The 22,327-nt window shown below is 38.8% G+C and overlaps 3 protein-coding genes across 3 annotated transcripts; 2 read left to right on the top strand and 1 right to left on the bottom strand.

Moving 5' to 3' along the window:
* Positions 1-3,161: 3,161 nt before the first annotated feature.
* LOC112458241 (CDGSH iron-sulfur domain-containing protein 3, mitochondrial) lies at positions 3,162-3,997 on the top strand. The gene is made up of 2 exons (XM_025021755.1): positions 3,162-3,350; positions 3,574-3,997. The coding sequence occupies exons 1-2, from the start codon at positions 3,291-3,293 to the stop codon at positions 3,925-3,927; spliced, it is 414 nt and encodes a 137-aa protein (XP_024877523.1). The 5' UTR covers positions 3,162-3,290; the 3' UTR covers positions 3,928-3,997.
* A 447-nt stretch (positions 3,998-4,444) lies between these two features.
* Positions 4,445-5,867, top strand: LOC112458295. The gene is made up of 4 exons (XM_025021873.1): positions 4,445-4,726; positions 4,950-5,066; positions 5,236-5,463; positions 5,574-5,867. The coding sequence occupies exons 1-4, from the start codon at positions 4,480-4,482 to the stop codon at positions 5,801-5,803; spliced, it is 822 nt and encodes a 273-aa protein (XP_024877641.1). The 5' UTR covers positions 4,445-4,479; the 3' UTR covers positions 5,804-5,867.
* A 1,186-nt stretch (positions 5,868-7,053) lies between these two features.
* On the bottom strand, positions 7,054-22,011 carry LOC112458294 (SH3 domain-containing kinase-binding protein 1-like). The gene is made up of 13 exons (XM_025021872.1): positions 21,873-22,011; positions 20,754-20,814; positions 20,361-20,499; positions 19,766-19,969; positions 19,418-19,504; positions 12,085-12,243; positions 11,587-12,000; positions 11,261-11,489; positions 10,803-11,182; positions 10,611-10,715; positions 10,413-10,510; positions 10,141-10,321; positions 7,054-10,041 (listed from the first exon to the last, which is right to left on the bottom strand). The coding sequence occupies exons 1-13, from the start codon at positions 21,994-21,996 to the stop codon at positions 9,934-9,936; spliced, it is 2,289 nt and encodes a 762-aa protein (XP_024877640.1). The 5' UTR covers positions 21,997-22,011; the 3' UTR covers positions 7,054-9,933.
* Positions 22,012-22,327: the final 316 nt, after the last annotated feature.

The raw sequence follows: 22,327 nt of genomic DNA, 5'->3' as shown, positions 1-22,327 counted from the left end.
AACGTTTATCTTTTATTTTTAAACTTGTCTAAAAGCAATTACAGTATTTTTTAAGTAAAATGCCTGTACTTAGAAATGTTTTAGGTATTATTTTGTAATTAGAATTATATCGGATCGCATGCAATCCACAACTCCTAAAAGCTCGATGCACAAATTGTTAGCTGCTTCACGCGTGCAAATTCGTGAATTAATATAGGAAAGTATTAATATAAAGAAAAGAAAAAAGGGGAAGAAACAGGATCACGTATTATTGTGCAACGTTAAAGGAAGCCCAAGATGCCAGGATGTAATTAGGCGACGGTGCGACATTGCACAGTCTTTTGCGCATACATGACATGCCTAGGCAACTATTGTGACGTGAATAGATAAACATCGATGGAATGTAATGGCTAACGCACGTCAGTAATATTAACCGGAGGAACATTGCGAAAATGCGTGGCTAAAAGAGTGACGTCGTAAGTACAACACACGTCATTACACTGATGTATTAGCGAGCATTGAGTAACGAGTTTATCTAATAAGCAATCATTTCCGCAGAGAAAAAAAAAGATAGATGATGAATGCGGTTGTATATCCTCTGTCGAAATCGAGGATGTATATTTGACGAACTTATGGTGCGATAAGCTTGTTAGCAACTTTGTTGCGCGTCATTAGAATAGAATCTATGTTGCAGACGATAAGCGCGTATATCTTTAAAACCGGATATAAATGGTGACCAACCACTCAGGATCGCATGATGATATCAAAAATATAAAAAAATTCTTATTTTTTAAAATCAATTCATCATACTCGTACATTTGAAATCCATTATTTATCGCTTATTATGAAGAGTAATAACATAACATAATTTTGTTAATGACTAAGAATTAATAAAGATCAGAGTATGAAAAGTTAAAAAGCGTAACATTACTTTATATTCGAGATACATTAGGTAAGTTTAATTCTAGGAATCAAGCTTATGAAAAGAAAATCTTCTTTATCTCAAAAATCGTAAAACAATCGTCTTAAGTGGCTACTACTGTATGTGCAACACATAAGAGTGACGTTAATTAGAGCGATTTAAAAGGAATCTGCATGTAATCTTCCTCGTAAAAGGAAAATGTGTTATTATGAGTAGACTCCTCCTCGTATTTGCTCCAATAATTTGCAAGGCTTATTGCTTTATAAATGATGTATTAACTCTGTTAGAAACTCTGTAAAATATTGTGCATCGTGCGTTAAATGTAATATTGAACGTACGGGTGATCTTAAATAAAGTACTAAAGCGAATTGCTCTTAATATGATATCAAACGGTTAACTAATCTCAGATCTGCTTTATTTCCATCTTATAGTTTTTGTTTTATTACATTGATTTCTCCTCTTGTAGATTATAATAAATTAGAATTTAATTTAAAGTAATTTTGTAGAATGTAAATAATCTTTTAATGAGATTAGGGAGTCAAGATGAAACTCTAGTCCTCTAATGCATCGCTAGTCACACTAACTTCCTTTCGCGACCCATATAGATCGGCTTGGCGAATATATACGCCGGCGAATGTACACAGCCGCGTATATCGACGCAAGTGTATACGCAAGTGTACATCTCTATGCGCGAAAGGGACTTTACTTTCTCAAGCACGCGACCGGCGTCACTCCATCGGCAGCTCCTCTTACTTTCTCTCCCGCACGTTTTAAAAGTAGGTCCCAAATAGGATTAAGCGATCTTTGAAGAGTCTTATACCACTCGATCCGCTACTTGTGTTGCACGGCGCTTTGCCTGCGGTGTGCCGCTAATTATATAAACAAATTGATAAAAATTGATATAAAAATTACGACTGAGATATGAAAGCGCGATGTGCAATCTGTGGTTACTTAACCGCAGTGCTATCTCTGTGACTGATAATTCTTTCGCACTTGTTAATAAATTTAATTTAAAACCCATCTTTTCTCAGGAAAAACTTAATAAAAAAAATCAACACATTAAAATTCTCCATATTGAGTATTCTTCGTATTTTTGGTTGTGTTGATTAATTTCTACTCGAACGGTTCTTTCCAATACTCATCGCTCGTTACACGCATTTATCGTCGGCTTTCTAATCGATAAACGCGTGAATCTCGGAGGGATAACTCTGGTGTTCGCTCCACTTACGTCTTCACGGCGTCGTGAATGGTCAATTACCCTCGCAAATGCATCTCGCGGCGGTGCATTCATAAAATGCAAACTACTTCTCTTATCTTCGTTCTACTACATAAAGGCAAGCCGTTTCTGTGTCTTCGCGCACATTTTTTTAGCATGTTACTCATTTATTTTGTTATGTTACATTCGTCTTTTTCGCGAGCACGAATGTCGGATTGGCTCATTCGATATGCCGCTTAATTAAGATAATAACAAGTTGAGATCTACATCGTAATCCAGTTTTATTGGCCGTTTGACTGGATTAAATATTTGCCTCTAATTGCATTTACGTGCGCCACGCGATCGCCGTGCGATGTAAAATTTTATATAATGCGGTCTCAGAAGTATAAGTCTCTTTTTTTTCTTTTACTTGTCGCTTCTTATACATGTACTTGTCCTCCTCACTTTCAGCGAAAGTGAATGGGACGCGACGACGTTTCTAATCGGCCAATTTGCATCAAAAGCTACTTGCGCGTAATCGAATGTTATAGCTCCAGTATAACGATCGTAAATGTCACGAGATGAGTTAGAGATTGATATGTAGATCAGTATGTAAATTCATAATTTCACTCATGTGTATATATGCGTACAATAAGATAAAATCCACTAAATTAATACGCTTGATCATTATTGCATGATTTCTCAGTTTCTTATAAGATTTAGGAACTTTTATTTGCAATGGGATAGTGAATTGTTAAGAAATTCTAAAATTTCACAATCAAAAAATTATCGCAAATTTTTATCACGCTATTCTAAATCAACGATTAAATATTGGGTTCTTGCTCTCGAAATTTAACATTATTTATATATTTAAAATACTGACATTTGCAATATTAGGATTCTCTCTAGTGGTAAACTTCATTATGGTCGATAATGTTGATATTCTTCTTTACTTGCTGAATAACTTGTGGCACGTGGGCTACGCAGTAGTAGTATGCTCATTGATGCTGGATGGAGAGGGCACAACCAAACGAAGCAAAAAAAAAAAAACACGTTGCTGCAGCTGATAGTGCTCCGCTCGGCAACGTGGTCGGCGTTCGGGCGTTGTTGATTTGATACTCTCTTGAGTGCGATTGTTGCTTTCAGTTTAGTGCGTGTTGCTACGCTCAAAAGTGATTGACGTAATTCAACAAAATGAGCATACTAAATCGATTTTCGCGACTCCCTCGTCTGAGCGCTTTCTATCACAAAAATGTACGTCGTCGATATAATAAACAAACCTCTGCTTTATAGTTCGCCTTTAACCTTATTTCTCCCTAACCTGAACTAATGTTCGTAAACAATGATACGGTAAAATTATGATGACCTAGCTGTTGAAATCAACCTAACAATCTAGCTCGAAATCATAGGCCTCTTCTAGAGGAAGTAAAATAAAATTTGCTTTGCTCTTAACTTGGCATTTTCTCAAATGTTCCAGGTCTCTCGCTTTTGCACAAAAACCGACGGTCCACCGATACCCACGAATGCCCTGAAGGACACGTACAGTGCCAATGAACAATCTGGAACCGGAGTGATATACGACAAAAAGCCATTTAGAATACACCTTCAAGCTGGCAAGAATTACACGTGGTGTCTCTGCGGACGAAGCAGAAACCAGCCGTTCTGCGACGGCACGCACAGAGACATTTTCCTCAAGATAAAGCTCAGACCCATACGTTTCACTGTTTCGGAGACTAAGGAATATTGGCTGTGCAACTGCAAGCAGACGTCGAACCGACCTTTCTGCGACGGCACGCACAAAAGGCCGGACATACAGGAGACAAGAACATAAAAGACATGAAACTGTACTGTTGATATAGCATCATGAATTTCGAAATAAAGATTACTTTTATGATATGCCATGCCGTTTGTAGATATCTCGAGTCGTGTATATAATATACATACATCTTTGTAATTATTGTTACTGGAATACAATATGTTCCATTATTAATAAAAATATCTTAGATATCACAAACAAAAATAATCCTTTGTTTCTAAAAATAATCCTATTTTATTTCTTAGAAAATAATTCTCGACCAAACTGATGAAATAAAAATATATATAGAACAAACGTAAATTGAAGAAGTAAATGATTAGAAAATAGAAGACATCGAGGTTGAACCGCGATATCGCTTTTGTTTTATCTTTTACTATGCACGACTTCAATGCTTCCACAATTGCACAATTATCTTGTCCGTTTGATGTGTACTTCCGAAGTCGGAAACACGTAACATTCGCATTTCCGTCGTCAGAAAGAAAATGCAGAACGCGCGTTACATCAGTCGCAGTGCGTCCACAGTGCTCCGAAGTAATTAATCGTATTCCCTTTTAAAATATTAACGAAATGCCAAGCGTTAACTTGATATTGTTTTTATTCATTATATGTGCAGCGTATTCAATTACCTACTGCGATCACTGCTGCTTAATCAATCGCCATGAGTTACCGCAATACGATCTAATAATGAACAATTCGTGCTCGAGTCAACCGATCATATCGCGAAAGATAGTCTCCAACGTGAGCGAGTGCGCAAAATTCGCCGCGTCGAAGAAATCCCTCGCCTTCAATTTTATTTCCTCGAGAAACCGCACCGGTACGCGAATGGCAAACATTTAAACGTAATTGCGGCGTGTAATTATGATCATTTCACGTGATAGGCCCTCATGATTATAGCGGAACGTAATGCGAATTACAAGTGCAACTGTGTTGTAAAACGCGGTGTAATTAGTCGGTTCAATTAACGTGATTAATTCAACGTACGTTTCGTGTAATTTCCCTGGCGTATATTCTTATGATGTTTCTTTACTGACACGCAGGTGGGCGAGAAAACTCGTGTCAAGCTCTTCAATGTCCCGAAGATTACAATATGACCACCCTCGTGGCTACTCCAAATTGCAATTATTACAGCATGTACCACATTTTATCTCCGCCCGGTAAATGCAATTATAATTATTCACATCAGAGCCCGCGTAAAGATCATGCCATGAAATTTATCCATTATTAACACACAAACCATATTAAATGTTATACACGCGTCCGAATTTATTTTTCGAACCGTAAGCTCTTTCGACATGTTATTAATTAAATATTATTTACTTTCAGTGAATGCCACGATGGAGTGTATTCCCAAAGCGGGGATGTTCATGCTCTCGTCTGAAAGTCTGAATTATACGGAGGCACGAAGTTTCTGCCAGACGCAAAACGCATCGCTCGCGCACATAATTAGCGAGGAGCGCACAGAAGGCCTCGGCAAATTCGTGTCACATAATCTTACCAGATTCGTGGGTCTGAGCAGTGAAAACAAGGAGAGAATTTGGAAGAACGAATTCGGTAATTCGTGACTACATATATATGTCTTGCTTGCAGCGAGATAATCTTTCAAGCCGCATGCCGAAAAGTATCTCGACAGAGAACTCTGAAAAATATATGATTTTTGACAGGCGAGTCCTTGTCTTGCTTCGACTATCGAGCATGGGGCGAGGGGGAACCGTCGTATTCGAAGGGCTGTGTCGCTCTCACAAAGCTGCCTGCCAAAAACTCGCTGCCCTTCTGGAAAGTGATACCTTGTCGCGCATCGCTGCCGTTTATCTGCGAACTCTCGCCGTTGTCTCCAGAAGAATCGTCGAAGCAGCAGCGTCATAAAACTCATAAAAATCATCGTCGCACATAATACAATTGTATTTAAATGCAATTATACATTTTAAGAAGAAATAACAATTGTACGTGACATAAAAATAAACTTACGAACGCAAATTATTGACTTTTATTAAAGAAACTCTTACCTCGAGCTGAACGACTATTGAAGTAGAAACAAGAAGTAGCCTTTATCATATTATTATATGCATAGGATTAACTTAAATCAATTCTCACCGTCTTTAATTCCCACATACAATACGGACCATTCTCGTTCTGCTTTTGTATTGCGCAGATACCATTTAGCAGTGAGTGATAAGGTCGGAATGAAGGCAGACATTAAATATGTATAGAGATTTTAATGTAGGATTACAGGACTCCAGCATTGCGTATATAGAGAGTGACTTCACTCTCCGATGGCTTTATTTACAGGTACGATTGTTAATCCGAAGTATGCACGGTTGGACACGTTGACAAAGGAAGGGAAAATATATTTATATAACTCTCACTCGATCGCGCTGCGCTTACACATGTATATGTACATAATAGGCCTAACGTTAATAACATTAAAAATCGTTTCGCTCGGGTCGTTAACTCCAGTCTCCTTACGTTCTAGAGCATGCTTTCTACAGGGATATCACTTAGCAACTATGCAGCCAAGACAGCTGTACGCTGCCGCATGCGTCCGACGCTTTTCGACAGGATATTCATCGAGAACAGCACGCTATAGCGTGATATAAAAGTGATCTCGATAAGATTCGATGTCGAACAACACACAATCAGAAATAAGTCTGCCATTATATTAGTCTTACAACCTCATTAGCGATATTTATTCGCCATAGCGCCGTACATAGTGATAGATCGAAAGCGTGTGAGAGATAGTTGCATCGTCATTAATACACGATCGATTACAATCTGTCGATTTTCACTGGCATTAGGATAATATTTGGGACGCGATACTTTTAGAATAAAGATTTCGTTACGATCGTTTCTCGCATGTTCTCACTCGATGCGCAGAATTAATGCTCAACATTGTTATATTTACAGATTAACATTTTCTCAATGATTCTGGGAAACACCCATTGCATTTCAAACAAATTCTGGAAGTTCGGTGACAAACGGAAAGGCGTTATAAATTCCTAAGTACACGTCTAATTTTTAATTAACGCATTTATATCGTTTTTTCAAAATGGTCACATTAACATTAAAGTGGTGAATGATTGTGTTTATTTAACGATTGAATCGCAAGAGATTATTACGAGGGAAGACGATGTAATAGTGCCTGTAATCGTGCGAAACTATGACTAACTGATACTTGACAAACAACTGTTCGTTCTAAAAAATATCTCCAAAAGACATAAAATGCAACCAAATATTTTAATTGAGCTCCCACGGATCCTGATTATAAAATAACTACTCAAAACGTATAAATTATAGAGAAAAAAATCAGCAAAAGTTCTCTCGAACTCGCTTAAAAACTATTATTGTCACGCGTTACACTTGCAAGAAGGTGCATAATGGTGTCGCATTTGTAAACCGAAGCTTTGTATACCATGTGAGTGAACATATATTCACGTAAAAATTGTCCCGTTCAAACGACTTGATCTGCAGCGAAATATAAAAGTATAAAAAGAGGTGATTACAGCGACGTACGAATCTAAACGTGGTCTCGTTTATCTTGAACTTTCTTTTGTAAGCATGGTCTCAGTATTAGATGCCGATTGAGAGAGTTGCCCTTGAGTTCTAATTAAAATGAACGCGTTACATATATATTATGCAAATTAATACAATCTTGTACGGAGTTACAAAGAGAAGCGCTTCAAAATTATCTACGATACTCTACAAATATAAAGAGGTACCTCCGTCGTTAAAAGCCATTGCGCTTCGTTAAAATTAGAGCTCGTTAATTAACTTCGAGCTATTCTTGCGATGCCTTGCGATTAAATTTTCGAAACAGCATATGTGTGTCGATAAAAGCGTGCTTTAAATAATGAATGATTTAGGTCAATATATCGAAATGATACCTTCTCTAAAAAAAGAAGGAAAATCATGTGCAAACTATTCAATACATAAATTTAATTACTCAAAATATATATATATATATTCAAATATTATAGCCTTACGATAATTAAGCCAACTTATGAATTGCATATTGGTATCTTTCTAATGTTCTTTCTAATGGGGACGGATTACATGTAAAATAAAAACTTACGTTTGAAATAATAATTCTTTTTACCGCATCGTAACTTTTCCTCTCTAATTTGAGAAAATATTTCACTTAACGTAATATAAATTTTTTTTCTTGCAAAATCTCTTGCAAAACTTATTATGGCTGTTAACGTACATTATGCAGTTAAAGTATATTTGCGAGACATTATTAAGTGATTGAGCCGCCCCAAAATATATTTCGTTTTATACACGAACCTTAAACACTGTGCGGTACATTGATAAATTGCAATTCGACCAACATATACACATTCGATTATCAAGTAAATATGATAATTGTACTGCTTTTCAAACCTGCCAGGTTCCGCAGTATGGAACTATTGATTGCTCAAAATTAATGGAGACGAGAGAGAATAAAATATATATATATATATGTATATATACATATTATTCAATGTATGCATATCTGCATAAAAATAAAGTCTCTTTTATATCAACCTGATTAGAGGAAATAGCTTTCAGTCCACTATTGTTAGTTAAAGTATTAAATATATTTTATGGAATACTGATATAAAAAATTAAATAGCGTCTCGTATTTCCTCTCATATATCTCTAATCTTTATTCATTAGATTTTACACCATATTTACTTAAAATTCCATTTTCATAAAAAAAATAAAAACTTTTTTTTATATTCAACACGTTTCGCGAATGTATCGAACAAAGCTGCTAATCTGTCGTTCAAAGCGGCCTACAATGCATTCTTATAGTTTTATCGTCCTGTCATGATACTTTCATGATATTTAGGACAGAACAGAAGTTTTTTCATTCATAAATGTTTCTCTCTCGCTGTGCCTCATTCCTATATGTATATTATAACCACGTGACGCTACGATATATCACATATCGTGCTATTAGCACCGTTTCAAAGACATTCCGCTCCGGAGCGGAACATGCTTCGATAAGCGGGTGAAAATAAATGGCTCGACGAACGCGTCGAATTAGACTTGTACGAGTCGCGTATTTCGGTCCGCAGTCCGGTGATATTTCTCGTGAAAAATCAACGAGGATCGCTTATCACTATCGTTGAATGAGGCATCTCGGAAATGCAATAAACAAAAAAAATGCTTACATTGGCACTCAGATTACTAAAGAAACCTACAGCAAATCATCACACATTGCAGTTATCGCGAGGCAGCTGCGTTCGTTGGATAAAAAAAAGAATCACATAATTCTTACGTCTATCGAACTACGAATTTAAGTACTTTTCTATCCTTTTCTCCAAGTATTCTTATCGTCTGTGATAATAAAATTAAGATAGTTAGCAATCTTTCGTAAATTCTATTAAAATATATACGTAAATAAGTAACATAAAACAATGAATAAAATGCAAATTGGTACAAGAAAAGCACAGGCACCCATCTGGAAGGACACTTGCGCTATTTTTTCCTTCTTTCTTTTCTCTTTTTGGAACTTTACGTCGCAAGATTTTTCGTGCTACTGATAACAGGGAAGTTTTGTCATAATAATCTAGAATATGTGCAAATGTACATTGAAGATTTGCGTCTCATAATTTGATATGTGTCGTGAGTTTGAAATGAAAATTGTGGAGCTTAAGCTGCGCGATTGCGAACGTCTATAAGCATCCGTAAATGGGTTATGATTATCAAGAGAGTGATCAATTCCGGCAGTTACAATGAGATCTGTTAAATTATCAAAAATCAAATAAAAAAGAAATACTTTTACAGACGAAGAATGTCATATGGAATGTTCCGTTTTTAACCGGGTCACGCGAATACTGCATCGACGGAGCAAACAATAAACGTATACTACCAAATGAATAAATATATATGCGTGTGTGTGTATATATATATAACAACAGTAATAGTTATTCTAGCAGTATTAGTTTCTTTCTCATTATGTGATTTAATGAGAAAACAACACAGTGGTAGTACGGGCAGATAAATATACTATTGATTTTTCTCTCTTAACACCGATACGTATTATACTTTGCTGTTAACCGATGCGTTTGCGAGAAGAGGTACGAGCTGTTCGGAGAGCTGTCCTATTGTCGCCTGCAATACCGCTTGTTTCTCCTCTAACGCGGCGACCTTGTTGAAGCAATTTATATTAATATCGCGTGTCCTCGCGTGTGCATGCAACGTACTGAAATGAAAATTTAATAGCGTATGGATTATTTTAATATTTACCCTTTCCAATAATTTACTGTAGAGGGCATACGGCACGTAGGCAGGTTGACCAGATGAACTAGGACTTTGGTCGGCGTGGGGGCTTGTTTCGGCTCTCGGACTTTTATCTTTCGGTTTGCTATCGTCGTTATCGGTATCCTGTTTGTTAGTGGAATCCGCGGTATTTCCTTGTGTCATTAATCTAATGAGCGATAAGATAATGTACATTATATTCGCATATTCGCGACATAAGTAACGGATTTAATAAGTCATCAAAAAAAGTCAAAACCTACCGCGAGAAATTTCGTTCCTTTTTAACTTCCACTTTATCGACTCGCTCTACCGTAGCGGTTTTTCTCCTCTCCATCTGATTCATCTTCAATTCTTCGACCTGCAGGGAATCGACGATGATATTAATAACGATAAGATTAATGAACGCGATATATATTTCTTACATTCTGTTTATTTTATCTCTAAGAGTGGCGCATTACCCATGGTGCTTTTCTTCTCGCTTTTGCCGCAAGCCCGTCCGTTTCTTCATCAGGTATTTGTTCCAACGTGGTTCCATCGGTGCGTCCATTAGACAGATTATCTTCCTACAAATTATAAAAGATATTAAAATCAATATACTTTTATTCAAAATTTAATGCATGATGTTAATGCTTGTTTTAAGTCATAGTTACCAAAAGAGTGTTGGGAACGGTTGGCAGCGTCGAGGATGCGCTTGCGTTGGATCCAGCAGCGTGGCGTAGATGCTGCGACGAAGGCGGACGTCGCCGAGGCGCTTTAGCGCGAGAAGCTGTCAAATGCGAAAGCGGAGTGCCCTCCCCTCGTTCTACGCCGTCCAACTCCTCGCGACACTCCGAAGCGGTACTCGTCGTGTTGCTGATCCCGTTATTATTTCCTACGTCGCTTACGAAACGCTTTAGGCTCGATATAATCGAATGGCTACCGGCCGTTTTCTTATCACTGTTTCCGCTTCCGGTAGATGTCAACGACGACGTTGAGGTGGACGACAATGTAGATAGGCCCTTTTTAGCAGCGTCTAGAGTAGGGAAGTGATCTAGCAAAATACAAAATTGCGTGTTATACTCACGCAAAATAAAAAGTATCGTTCCGATACGAAATAATCATATCTTACCTGATATATTACTCGAATGTACATTCCTGGTATCCAGACTTTTTCTAACGTGCGCTTTCTCGACTTTCTTCACTTGATGGGAATGTCTAATGGTCGACTTTGCACTTAGCGACGATGTTTCATGCCATTGGGAATCTTGTTCCTGGGATTCGTTTTTTATACCAATCACTTCGACAAAATTGTCAGGGAACAAACCAACTTGTCCCCTCAATTCTCCCTTCCACCAACCCTATATAAATTATTATACATGTTTAATATACTAATCATGTACTTACTGTTATTATTCGTTAATTCGTTAATTAATACTAATCAGATGGATTATAAACCTTGTCCAGCGCATCCTTAGAGAAAAGGGTGATTATATCTCCTTCAACCAAAGTAAGCTCATCCTCATTAGCAGCCTCATAGGGAAAGAGTACTCTACATATTTCCTTCTTGTCTCTCTCCTTGTGCCTCTCTTGTTCTTCGGGGGCAGGTGCAGAAACAAAATTTGAAGGAAACACACCGACTCTACCTCTGAGACGACCTCTCCACCATCCTTCCTCCACTTCTCCCAAAAATTCTATGGAGTCTTGCGGCACTAAAGTTAGCTCGTCCTCGTTACAAGGTTCGTAACTGAAGAGGACTTTGCAGAAACGTCTACCGGAGCCATTCCTTAAGGTGACATTCTCGTCAGATTTCGTGCTGCTTACGGTCTCGCTGCCGTTATTTCCGCTGGCGGTCGAGGAGGAGTCCAATACCTGCACGCCAAATATTTCCGCGTGAGAATCTATGAGTGTACAGAGATGATAAATCAATAAAAGGGATGATTCGATGCGTAATACCTTAACAAAGTTATCGGGAAACATGCCACGCTTGTCCCTCAGGGTGCCCTCCCACCATCCTCCAAGCATCATCTTGATCCCAGTGATGATGTCACCTTTCCTTAGCGTCAACTCGTCATCCTCTTGCGCCACATAATTATACTCCACTATCGCCTCCATGATTGAGAGAACAGTCTCGACGTGACGGCGAAAATTATTCCTGCGGAAAAACAGCCTTACAATGCGACGAGGCGGCAGAGTTCGATCGGCTCGAACTGGTTTGATTATCGCGGCGCCGACACGCCTCGGTACGATCGACCGTCGCGCAGAACGTTGAGAGTTCGCGAGAGGGAAGAGAAACGTCAAACGGGTCGCGCGCGCGGAACCAAACTTTATAAACGCGCGTATATACGTACGGGTTACGAGGTGACGTGCGTTCTCGGACTGCCTGGGTGCGTTTCTGTCTGACGGACGGTCCCGAGCGGACTCGCGTACTCGCGCATCGCAATGCGGTCCGATGCAACGCGACGCAACGCGGAGATTAGCACGACGCGACGCGCGGCGCGGAAACGGCCCGCCGCGTGACACGGAATTTAGGCTTTAGGACCCCGGGCGGAGTTGACAGCTCCTCGTATCTGTCACCGCGGCCATCTTACGCTTCGAAGACCACGGCTCGGCAGCTCCGATCTCCGGGGCAAAGCGGTGCGCATGCCACCTGCTCTAGAGGCCATCGACACCGAACATGTCGTCCACCGCCATGCTTAGTCGAACGGCGGGACAAGCGGCGCGCGTTGCGGAGCCTGACGTACGGCACAATTTTTACGAGTTCGATGACATTTGCCTTTTAATCTTGGAATTCAGCAGTGACTCCGCGTCAAATCGAAGCCAGTTACAACGAGAAATTTAACGAGGAACGAGGCAAATATATTTTATCTTCAATCGCTCGCAACCACGACTTCGGCACGTTTAAACGAGAATGAATATGGTGGAGTAGCCCGGATTGTTCCGCTCGAGACTCTGGGCGCTCGAACGAGATGCGCTTCGCTCATCTGCCTGCGTGATTCATCTCTCGACGCGACGCGCTTGTTTGAATGGACGCGCGTTGCTTGCCGTAATGTGAGTCATGACGCGCACGTGCTTTAAGTTATATCGTGCGACGATTGTAGTCTGCGCACGTACTACTATTTCACATTGCTATTTTAGCCTAGTCAAAACAGATCCGCGATTCAAAAGATATGCGTTTTTCAGTAGATCAGCAGAATATCTTTTAAACATCTATTGAGGGACAATTGAGGATGTTGACCGAAGATAATAATGTATTATCTGTAGCCTTGGAGAGATTATTTTTATTTCTCTTTGTTTCCAGAGTCTACGGGATTTTTCGATATATCGGACATCTGACTTCTCCTTATCGATCCGTTGATTCCGAGATTTCCGAGTCTCGTTTAATTTTTTCCACTGTCACGGCACAATCGCGATCTTGAACGTCGAATGACGTGACACGCGACTGCCGGCCTACGTCCCGCGTATCGTGCAATTTGCGGACGTGACAATCCGCTAAATCCCGCGTTGACGAGCGCGAGCTCGAGCGTGTTCTCCATTACGAGGTAGAGAGAAGACGCAACGCAACGCAATGTGCGCGCGTATATCTACCTGTCAACGGGGGAACCTTGCGCTTCTCCGTGGGCTTCCTGGTGCGTGCGATTCAGCGCGGGCGCTCAGCTGGAAAACGGTGCCGTATCGTCCTCCATTTTCAATGCGCTGATTCACGCCGATAATCGTTCGCGTCTTATCGCCAAAGACTATCACGTATTGGCGATGCGCGGCGAATGCTAAAGATGTCCTCCGAACGCGGTGCGTGAGTCGTACGGTTGAGCAATTCGTTTAACACACTTGGGTCACGCACTCGGTGAACCGTTGCGTTACAATCAAGCCTCACTTTCCTCCTTACTTTTGTCAAGTATGAGTGACCCGCTTATTTCTCCTGTTCCGCTTGTGTCTTTCGTGTTCTTCGGCGATAAACACTGATTAAATTTTTCTCTCTTCCTTCTTTTAATATCTCGGAATAGAGCTTATGCTCCGATAAGAAGAAGGCGTAGTATATATGTTATAGGTAAAAAGTGTGTATCTTTATTTATTATTGATTCAGACATCGAGTTGAACAAGTTGTTTCTCTACAAACTTAAAAACTTCTCTTATACACTTATACATTTAGATAATCGATCGCGAAGTTTGAATTAAATTATGTAATAACATGATCATTCTTTTGAGGGTGACGTGATAAAATGGCAAATCAAACATTGTAAAAGCTATCGTTATATCATACGTTTATCATCCCCACATTTATCTCCTCGGTAATCGGACAAAGTCTTCTTGCTTTACAACTTCGAGCATCGATACAAAAAATTTTTAACAATTTTTTTTACGAAGAACGTCGGCTTAATTTGATACCAGATTGAAAAAAATTGCCAGCCAAAACTACTCGTCCGATCAGCCATTCTATTTCATCTCTATATACCTTAACAAGATTCGTAACAAAAACACAGCTGATTCCTATCAAAAAACTTTCATCATATCGTTGAAAAATCGCAAAAGTCGTTGAAAATCGAGAGTTGTAAATTCGCAGAGCCGTAACTAGAATGCAAAATGGGACTAAAGATATTTTTGATTTTGCATAATTTATTCTAAAATCCAGACAAAACTGTGACAGAACCGAATTCTATAAGAAATTTTGCGAAATCAGAAATCTCTACAGACTAAGAATGCCACAGAGATCTGTGCGAATACAAGGTGAAAGGGTTTCAGCGCGAACGCGTGATCCCGATATTCCGTCACGCATATTTTTCGTGGAATCTCAAGGACAGGGTTACGGAATGATTGATTTGATAAAACACCGTTGGACTCACGATACGTGAAAAAAAACGCTAGTTTACGACGCTGCACGCGCGCGCACATACGTGGCAGGTTAAACTAAGTCATATAAAAAAATTCTCTTTCAAGAGATTCTTCAGCCGAAGACCAGCTTCGGACGAGAAATCAAGCACTTCGATGAAGCAAACGATCCAGCGTTCCTTAACAAAAATTTGTACAAGCGACTCTACCATTCACGTGGGCGACGCCGTTCTTACAATTGGCTCTTTTTTTTACTTTTTTCTTTTTTAATATTTTCTCCACATTTTTTGCGAGAAACAAGCACCTGCATTTTTAATGAAAATTCTACATTTGAATGCCAATTCTACGTTGCCGTATTTATAACTTTACACAAAAAGTTTCTACATTTCTTGCCTCGCGCCGTTTTATCTTAACTAGAGAATTTTATTTTAAAAAAAGATAATGTCAAATTCCACAGGTGCTTTTCCTCGTTACAAATAGTTCGCGGAACGAAAATAAATGATAGTCTTGACAAATCATGCGCGCATCTAAAGAAGAGTTGACGAGAATGGAGCACAATCGACAACCAAATTTCTCTAACCACATCTAATCTCCGATAATCCAAGGTTTCCCAAACTTTTGAGATATATACACTGGTCCTCTGACAACGATACAGACATTTGCTTATTTCATCCAAATTTTCATGATCAAATTAAAAAAAAATTGTTAAATATTTTTGCGACATTAATTTTTGGATAACTGCAACTTCAGATTCATTTAAAAGCGATTTACGCGAAATCTCGTACGGGCGAAAATACATTAGTTTCGTTGTTTTGGTACGCCATTAGATTTTGAGAAAATATACGCATCGAAAAAGTTCAGTTCACGTCCGCATTTTAAGTTTGGGAAATCCTGATTGTTAATTAAAGGGCACATGTAGGTTGCTTAGCGGGCGAAACAATCGAATTCCATAGTATTTTTATACAAATATGCCGCGATTTATAAATATATAAAAGCAACAAATATATATACCGTCGTTATCGTGTGTGTATATATATAATACATATATGTATATTTATATTTATATAATATCGTCTTGCACAAATGGTACAAAGCCTATACCGTAAAAGTATTACGTTTAGGATTGCGGCTGAAAAAACAAACGGTGCGGTGCCGTGGTGATCACTAGGTATTCCGTTAACGTGCGCGAAGTGATCTCGTTTCGTCGGCATCATCGTTACAACGTCGATCGATCGCGACGGATATAATGCGCTTCTCGTTTGAAGAGTGCATGCGCTCTTTAGACTCTCGGCTGTGTCGCGATGCAACTTGCAATCACGCATGCAAGCGTGCAAAAAAGCGCGAATTGGGTTTTCGCAAAGTTTCGCGGGCGCCCTCATTATATCACACCACCAGAAGATGTTTAGAGTTACAAGATTGCCATTCGCAATGCAGTTCGAATTGCACGTGAATGCAGCCTGAAGCGGAATTGTGATTGTTGTGTATATAAATCAGAAATCGTAGCAGTGAAAATTGTTCGCAATTCTCCAGAAGATGAGAGATTCGATTTTTAGGATATATGTACTTACGAATGAGAAAACAATAATATATCGCAAGTATCTATCGATTCTCTCTCGCATAATCCCGAAAATACAATGTTCTCGGAGATAATAATGAAACGAGATTTTAATTGTAGCTTCAATCGGGCATCGACCATCACACACATCGCGTTACCTTTCCATAGTTTTCCTCTCGATCATAAAGCGATCTGTTACGATATCTCGTACAACGTATCTCCTATCTATCTTTTCCTTTCGTCTTTATTTTCTTTCTTATAATCATTGATAGGCACAATAAAGGCTTTTATGTTTCTGCCAGCGTAAACGAGAAGTATGAACGGTGAAAGTGATTTTATCGAAAGGCCGACAACCATCAATGTTTTGTTAATTATAATGTGATTCTCGATATAATAAATACGAATAATTCTCTAAACAATAGGGAAAATATTTTTTGTAATATGAAAACGACTTGTGAATAGGATTGAAGGTTCAATCAAATCTTGAAGAACGAATTTTTATAATGAACTTTCTTGTTGTCGTTGAAATAGTTATACATTATTATATGTCTTATATATATTTCTTTTTCAATAATTATATTTTCTATATGTAAATTCTTATCCAATTTATTTTCCAATCCCATTTACTATGACGCAATCAGTAAATCTGCCTTGCAAGTAAACGCATCGAATAAAAAGTAAATAAAAATCGAAATAACTTAATTTTATTATATAAGTTTATTTAAGAAAACTCTCTCAGCATTTAAAAGTTAGAAAGATTAATTTTTCTATCATTTAAGATTAATCGAATGATTTACGCTACGTATTAAAATATGTACGTATTGCAGTGTGTTACATGGCAGCTAACATAATCTCTCGGACCTTAACGGACCTTAAACCCTGCGGCCGCAAATATGGCCCGTGAAAAACGCAAGGATGCTATTATCCTTTTTTTTCACACGACTATTACGTAAGTGCTCCATTTTTTTATGCGAAACAAGATTGGTGCTGTGACATTCTGTAAGTAGAATGTATTGCATTATCGCGAAACGTCGAATATAATACGGATCACGGAAAATGTTCCATCACGATTATCAAAGCGCATTAATTAAGCGTGGATTATCACGTGTGTGCACCGATATGAAAGGTTTGATATACAGATATCAAGTGCTCGTCTCGATTCGGCCTTGTTTCGAAACTTCACTTCAGGCTCTGAGAACAGGCTTATTTTTTTATGAACACATGAATTAGCGATTCTTCTTTTGAGTACAAATAGCATTTGCTAGTCTTACGCTACACCATTTTCTCAAGGCAGAAGGAAAGTTTTATTCGACATCAATAAAGCTTCGCGTGCAATAGTGCAATAAATCGCGGTCTCTTTGATATATTTAGTTAAACAAAACATTTTAGAAAATACTCCAGAATACTTCCTTGAATATTTCTTTAACACTCATCTCTTTTACTTAAATTTGTCATTTCCAGGAAATATTTTTATAACTTTAAAAGATCAAAATTGAAATTTTGTTTAATTCGTTAAACATTTTCAACTTCGAAAACCACATGTTTATTAAAAAATTATTCACATCTCGATATTAAAATAAACATTATTCTTCATAGTTTGATTGTTGGTGTTTGCTTCGAATACTCGACATCAAAAAAACATTTATGCAAACTTTGGCATCTGTGCATCAAATAATCCCGACGTAATCGCGCAAGTCCTTCCCTGAGGGAAGAACCCTGGTCCTCGTTGAGAGACATCGGTATAGTAATCGCAAGTCTTATATAGTAATATCGTTTTTAGACGGTAATCACAATGCGCTTGACGATGTCTTTCTCGGGTAGACATACTAGAATAGTAATACGTCGATTACTGCGAAAGTGTGCTGCCTTAATAGCGTCGAGAAGATGTTTTCTTTTAGTTAGGCCTTACCAAGCGAATCTAAGTGAACGTTCTTAAACTGCTTATGATTATACCCAATGAATGCGTCTGATCCGCGAAAGTCTAACATCGATGAGATTTTTCGAAAAATTGTTCGTAGACAAATACACATTTCGCGATCCTTTCGTCGAATTTCTGTCTCATAAATTTCTGTAGTCTTTTCTCTCCCAGCTGATCTGCTAAATATTTTTGAATTACATCAAACTCGCGCGGAATAAAAATCATCAGTTTACTCGGAAAAGTCAACCGATATTCGTGGAACCGGCCTACAATTAATCAGATCAGTTATATCGACGCGTCTGTCGATGATACGTTCAGGCATTCCGATTACCTCGTAGCAAGAGCTCTTCGTCAAATCTCTACATTCGTACAAACGTGACTCGCGTCAGTATAAATAGACATCTATGACGTAAAATCGCGTATCATAGATAGAACTTTGCGATAATCTCGAAACTCGTAGCTCGGGCTTAACCGTAATGTGCGTGTACGTGATGTGTTTTCGTATTATCCAGAGCGAGAGCTTATACCTCGCACGGGCGACAAATGTTTCCTAAATAGTGTTTATCATGACTGTGATGACGATCCAGGATCGCGGCAGTCCACATTTGTTTCGTGCTACCGCCGCTGCATTACGCTACGACGCGCGACGTCGTCATTCGGACTTTCGCGCGTAATAGGGTGCAGGGTTCTTGAGATAATACCTATAATATCCATTGCGATTATTGCAAATGGTGTGGTAGTAGCGTGAATAATTGCCACCCTCGCAGGGTATATACGAACACCTTTCTCGTCGTCCAAGTCGATTTCCGTTCGACGATTCACGACCGATTCACGATCGCATATGTACAGGTATGGAAATGAGCGATTCTCCCCTTGTGCACGATGAACAGACGAAATCCTTTGTCCCCGGATTTAATTCTTGGCTGCCGTCGAAACTTCCAACCGGCAAGATAGACCTCCGCTGATCGTCCATCGAACTAACAGCTGCATCTCCAGGCATCACCTTGTTGAGACGGTGACTGCGCCTTAATTATACTGTCCGCGCCTTCTCTCTCGGAAGCCTCGAACAGGCTAGCCTGCAACGCAGTTGTTCATTGCGCTAGTAGAAAGCTCGGTCCCGTTAAGCTTACAAAAGATAAGAGAGGAAAGAATCGTTTCATAGAAATCTCTTCTATTATATCCCGAAGAAAAGTTTTCGCTTTAACTTACTTGATGCAGAATGTAACTTTAATAGTAATAATGTAAAAATTATAGCTTTTAAGTACACTTAAAAAATTTTTTTTAAACTATGCAGGAATATAATGGAAATGATTCTTCGTAGCAATCAGTCTTATTACCCGGCGACCCCGTTGTTCTCGTATTCTTCTGGCTAGAGTGAGGAAAGCTTCCTCGATGTTGATGTTCTCCTTGCACGATACCTCGAAGAAAGGCATATCAAAGTTTTCAGCGATCTTTTGACCTCTCTCAGCTTCCACAGCCCGATTCGCGGTTGCGTCGCATTTATTGGCCGCCAAAACTTTTACTACGTCTGGTGACGCATTCTGTGATGCAAACGACGGAATTGCTTATGATTCATGCTCTCGTATGACAATTGCATTAGGATGACTTTGGATCGATTACGGAAGCGTTCTTTCGTAGAATTAATTTCTTTAAAAGTCTAATTTATTAAACTCTGAATTTCACACGCTTAAGTGGTCGATGTAGGTACGTGCAACTTGTAATCTTCTAACATATTTTATCAACTTTCTTCAAACTTTTCCCCATTTGACATTTTCGGATCGTAACTTTCAAGTAATCTTTTAGCACTTTAAATTTTTGTTCTGAGATTCTTAAGATCTTTATAAACGTGACCATTTAAAAAGTAATTAGCGCGAGTTTATTTCCGTTCGCGTAATGTTCTATGTTCTATGTTTAGAATCTTTTTAATCTTACTTCTTGGATATTTCGTAGCCAGTACGACAGATGGTTGAAACTCTCCAAACTAGTGACATCGTACATCAAAAGGATACCCATGGCACCACGATAGTACGCTGTTGTTAAAGTTCGAAATCTTTCTTGGCCAGCGGTATCCCTTTTAAAAAAAAAAGATGTATTCACAGATATACTTTCTGCTATTTCATTCTGTTTTTATATATACGACTTGTCATTTTACAGTTTTACACATGCAGATTCTATTTTGTAAAACTCAAGAGAATTAAAAATAAAAACTGAAATTCTAAATTTTTTTTTAGAAAAGAACTTAGGCTCTTTTATTTAATTTTAAAACGTTACTTGACAATTAACTATCTATTAAAAACTTGCGAGAGAGGACTAATTAATACTTACCAGATTTGTAATTTAATCGGCGTTCCGTCCAAGTTAATGATTTTTTGTTTGAAGTCAATACCTGCAGATATATTCGCCATTTACATCTATTATGCGTAAATATTTTCAGGATATTTAAATACCGAGCAAATTCTAAAGTTCAAATAAAATCAAGGACTCGTGATACACTTCAATTATGTTTGTAGCACGGAACAATTAGATGCTTATTAATTAGATGGCTATTGCAACAGTTTGTACACCAGACTTTCATATATTCCTCGCGTGCAAATAGGATGATTAAAACCTTATGTATGGAGCTGAATTACTCTTTATAACGGAGAACAATAAGCAATTAGTTAGTGAATAGCTAATTAAAATATTTTCACACAAGCGAGGATATATCTTTCGAACATTTTTGTAATTATGATAATTTGTATCGGGATAATTGCCAGAAATAGTTCGGCCCGACAGTAAATTTAAAATTAGACAGTTGCATCGCAACATCGAAGGCCGGATGTAACCAAATAATCAGCTGATCGATGCTAACTCAATATACATTTTACGGAATATACATATAAGTATGCCCCAAACGTCAATTTGCAAGTTCACCTAAATTTGGTAAATAAAGTAATTATTACTGTTTGTTTGTTCTTATTAAAAATATAAGTGATATTTGATTTAAGTTAATCATAAAAAAGGATCAAAAAGATAGTTGACTCTGTCTCTCATTGTTTCACAAATGGAAAAAATGAGGACAATATGCATTAAACGCGTTAAATTAGAACGATGTCAAAAAAATAAATGTAGTAGAAATTTTTTTTTCCGATAGTATGTAAAATCTACTTTACAGACAAAGACGTGACCTCATCGATAATAGCCGAGGGTTAATTAACGTCTACGTGTGTCAACGATGTATGGAACCCATACATTAGTTCTTAGTACCCGGAGCAAAATTAAAGCGCGTGACTTTATTGTACCAGAGAAGATGAGCTGTCGCAAACCAGTCGCAACTGGCGCCAAGATACGTCACAACAAGTCGTTGAAACGACTCAACAAAGCGGCTTCGGAGGCGGTCGCCGCGGGTGAATGGAAAACCCGATGTATATTTTTACGGTCATACGCATACGCGTGTCTCCTCACCTATCGTCGAGATGTAAGTATCGTAGTACCGTTCGTCGCAATAGCGATGCACGATACAGGTCTTGCCGACGTTCGAGTCGCCCAGCACCAAAACCTTGTACGTCGCTGCGAAATCCAACGCCATGTTTGCCGTGGGTCTCGGGCGGTTTTGAACTGTTGTTGGGTCGACAACAGAGTCGTCGGCCGGGGTTGTTCTTAGCGAACGCCCGGAGGGATGGGGGTGGAAGATCGATTCGAGGCTTGCGCTTTAACTCCCCGTACAGTAGGGGTTGAAGGTGTCCTCACAATCGTCTGTGACTTTTCGTCGCTCATGCGCGGCTTTTAGATGTTGAAAGAGCGCATAGTGTGGAAATGCGGATGCGTGAGCATGTATGCGTGTCGAAGATGAAGCCGCGAAGATCGACGGAGCGACGACGGTGTCTATTGGGAGCAACATGCCACACTATAGACGTATA

This window comes from Temnothorax curvispinosus, unplaced genomic scaffold (genome assembly GCF_003070985.1).
Source record: "Temnothorax curvispinosus isolate PA1 unplaced genomic scaffold, ASM307098v1 QBEX01008784.1, whole genome shotgun sequence".
Lineage (NCBI taxonomy): Eukaryota > Metazoa > Arthropoda > Insecta > Hymenoptera > Formicidae > Temnothorax > Temnothorax curvispinosus.
This window is presented reverse-complemented; position numbering and strand designations above follow the sequence as displayed.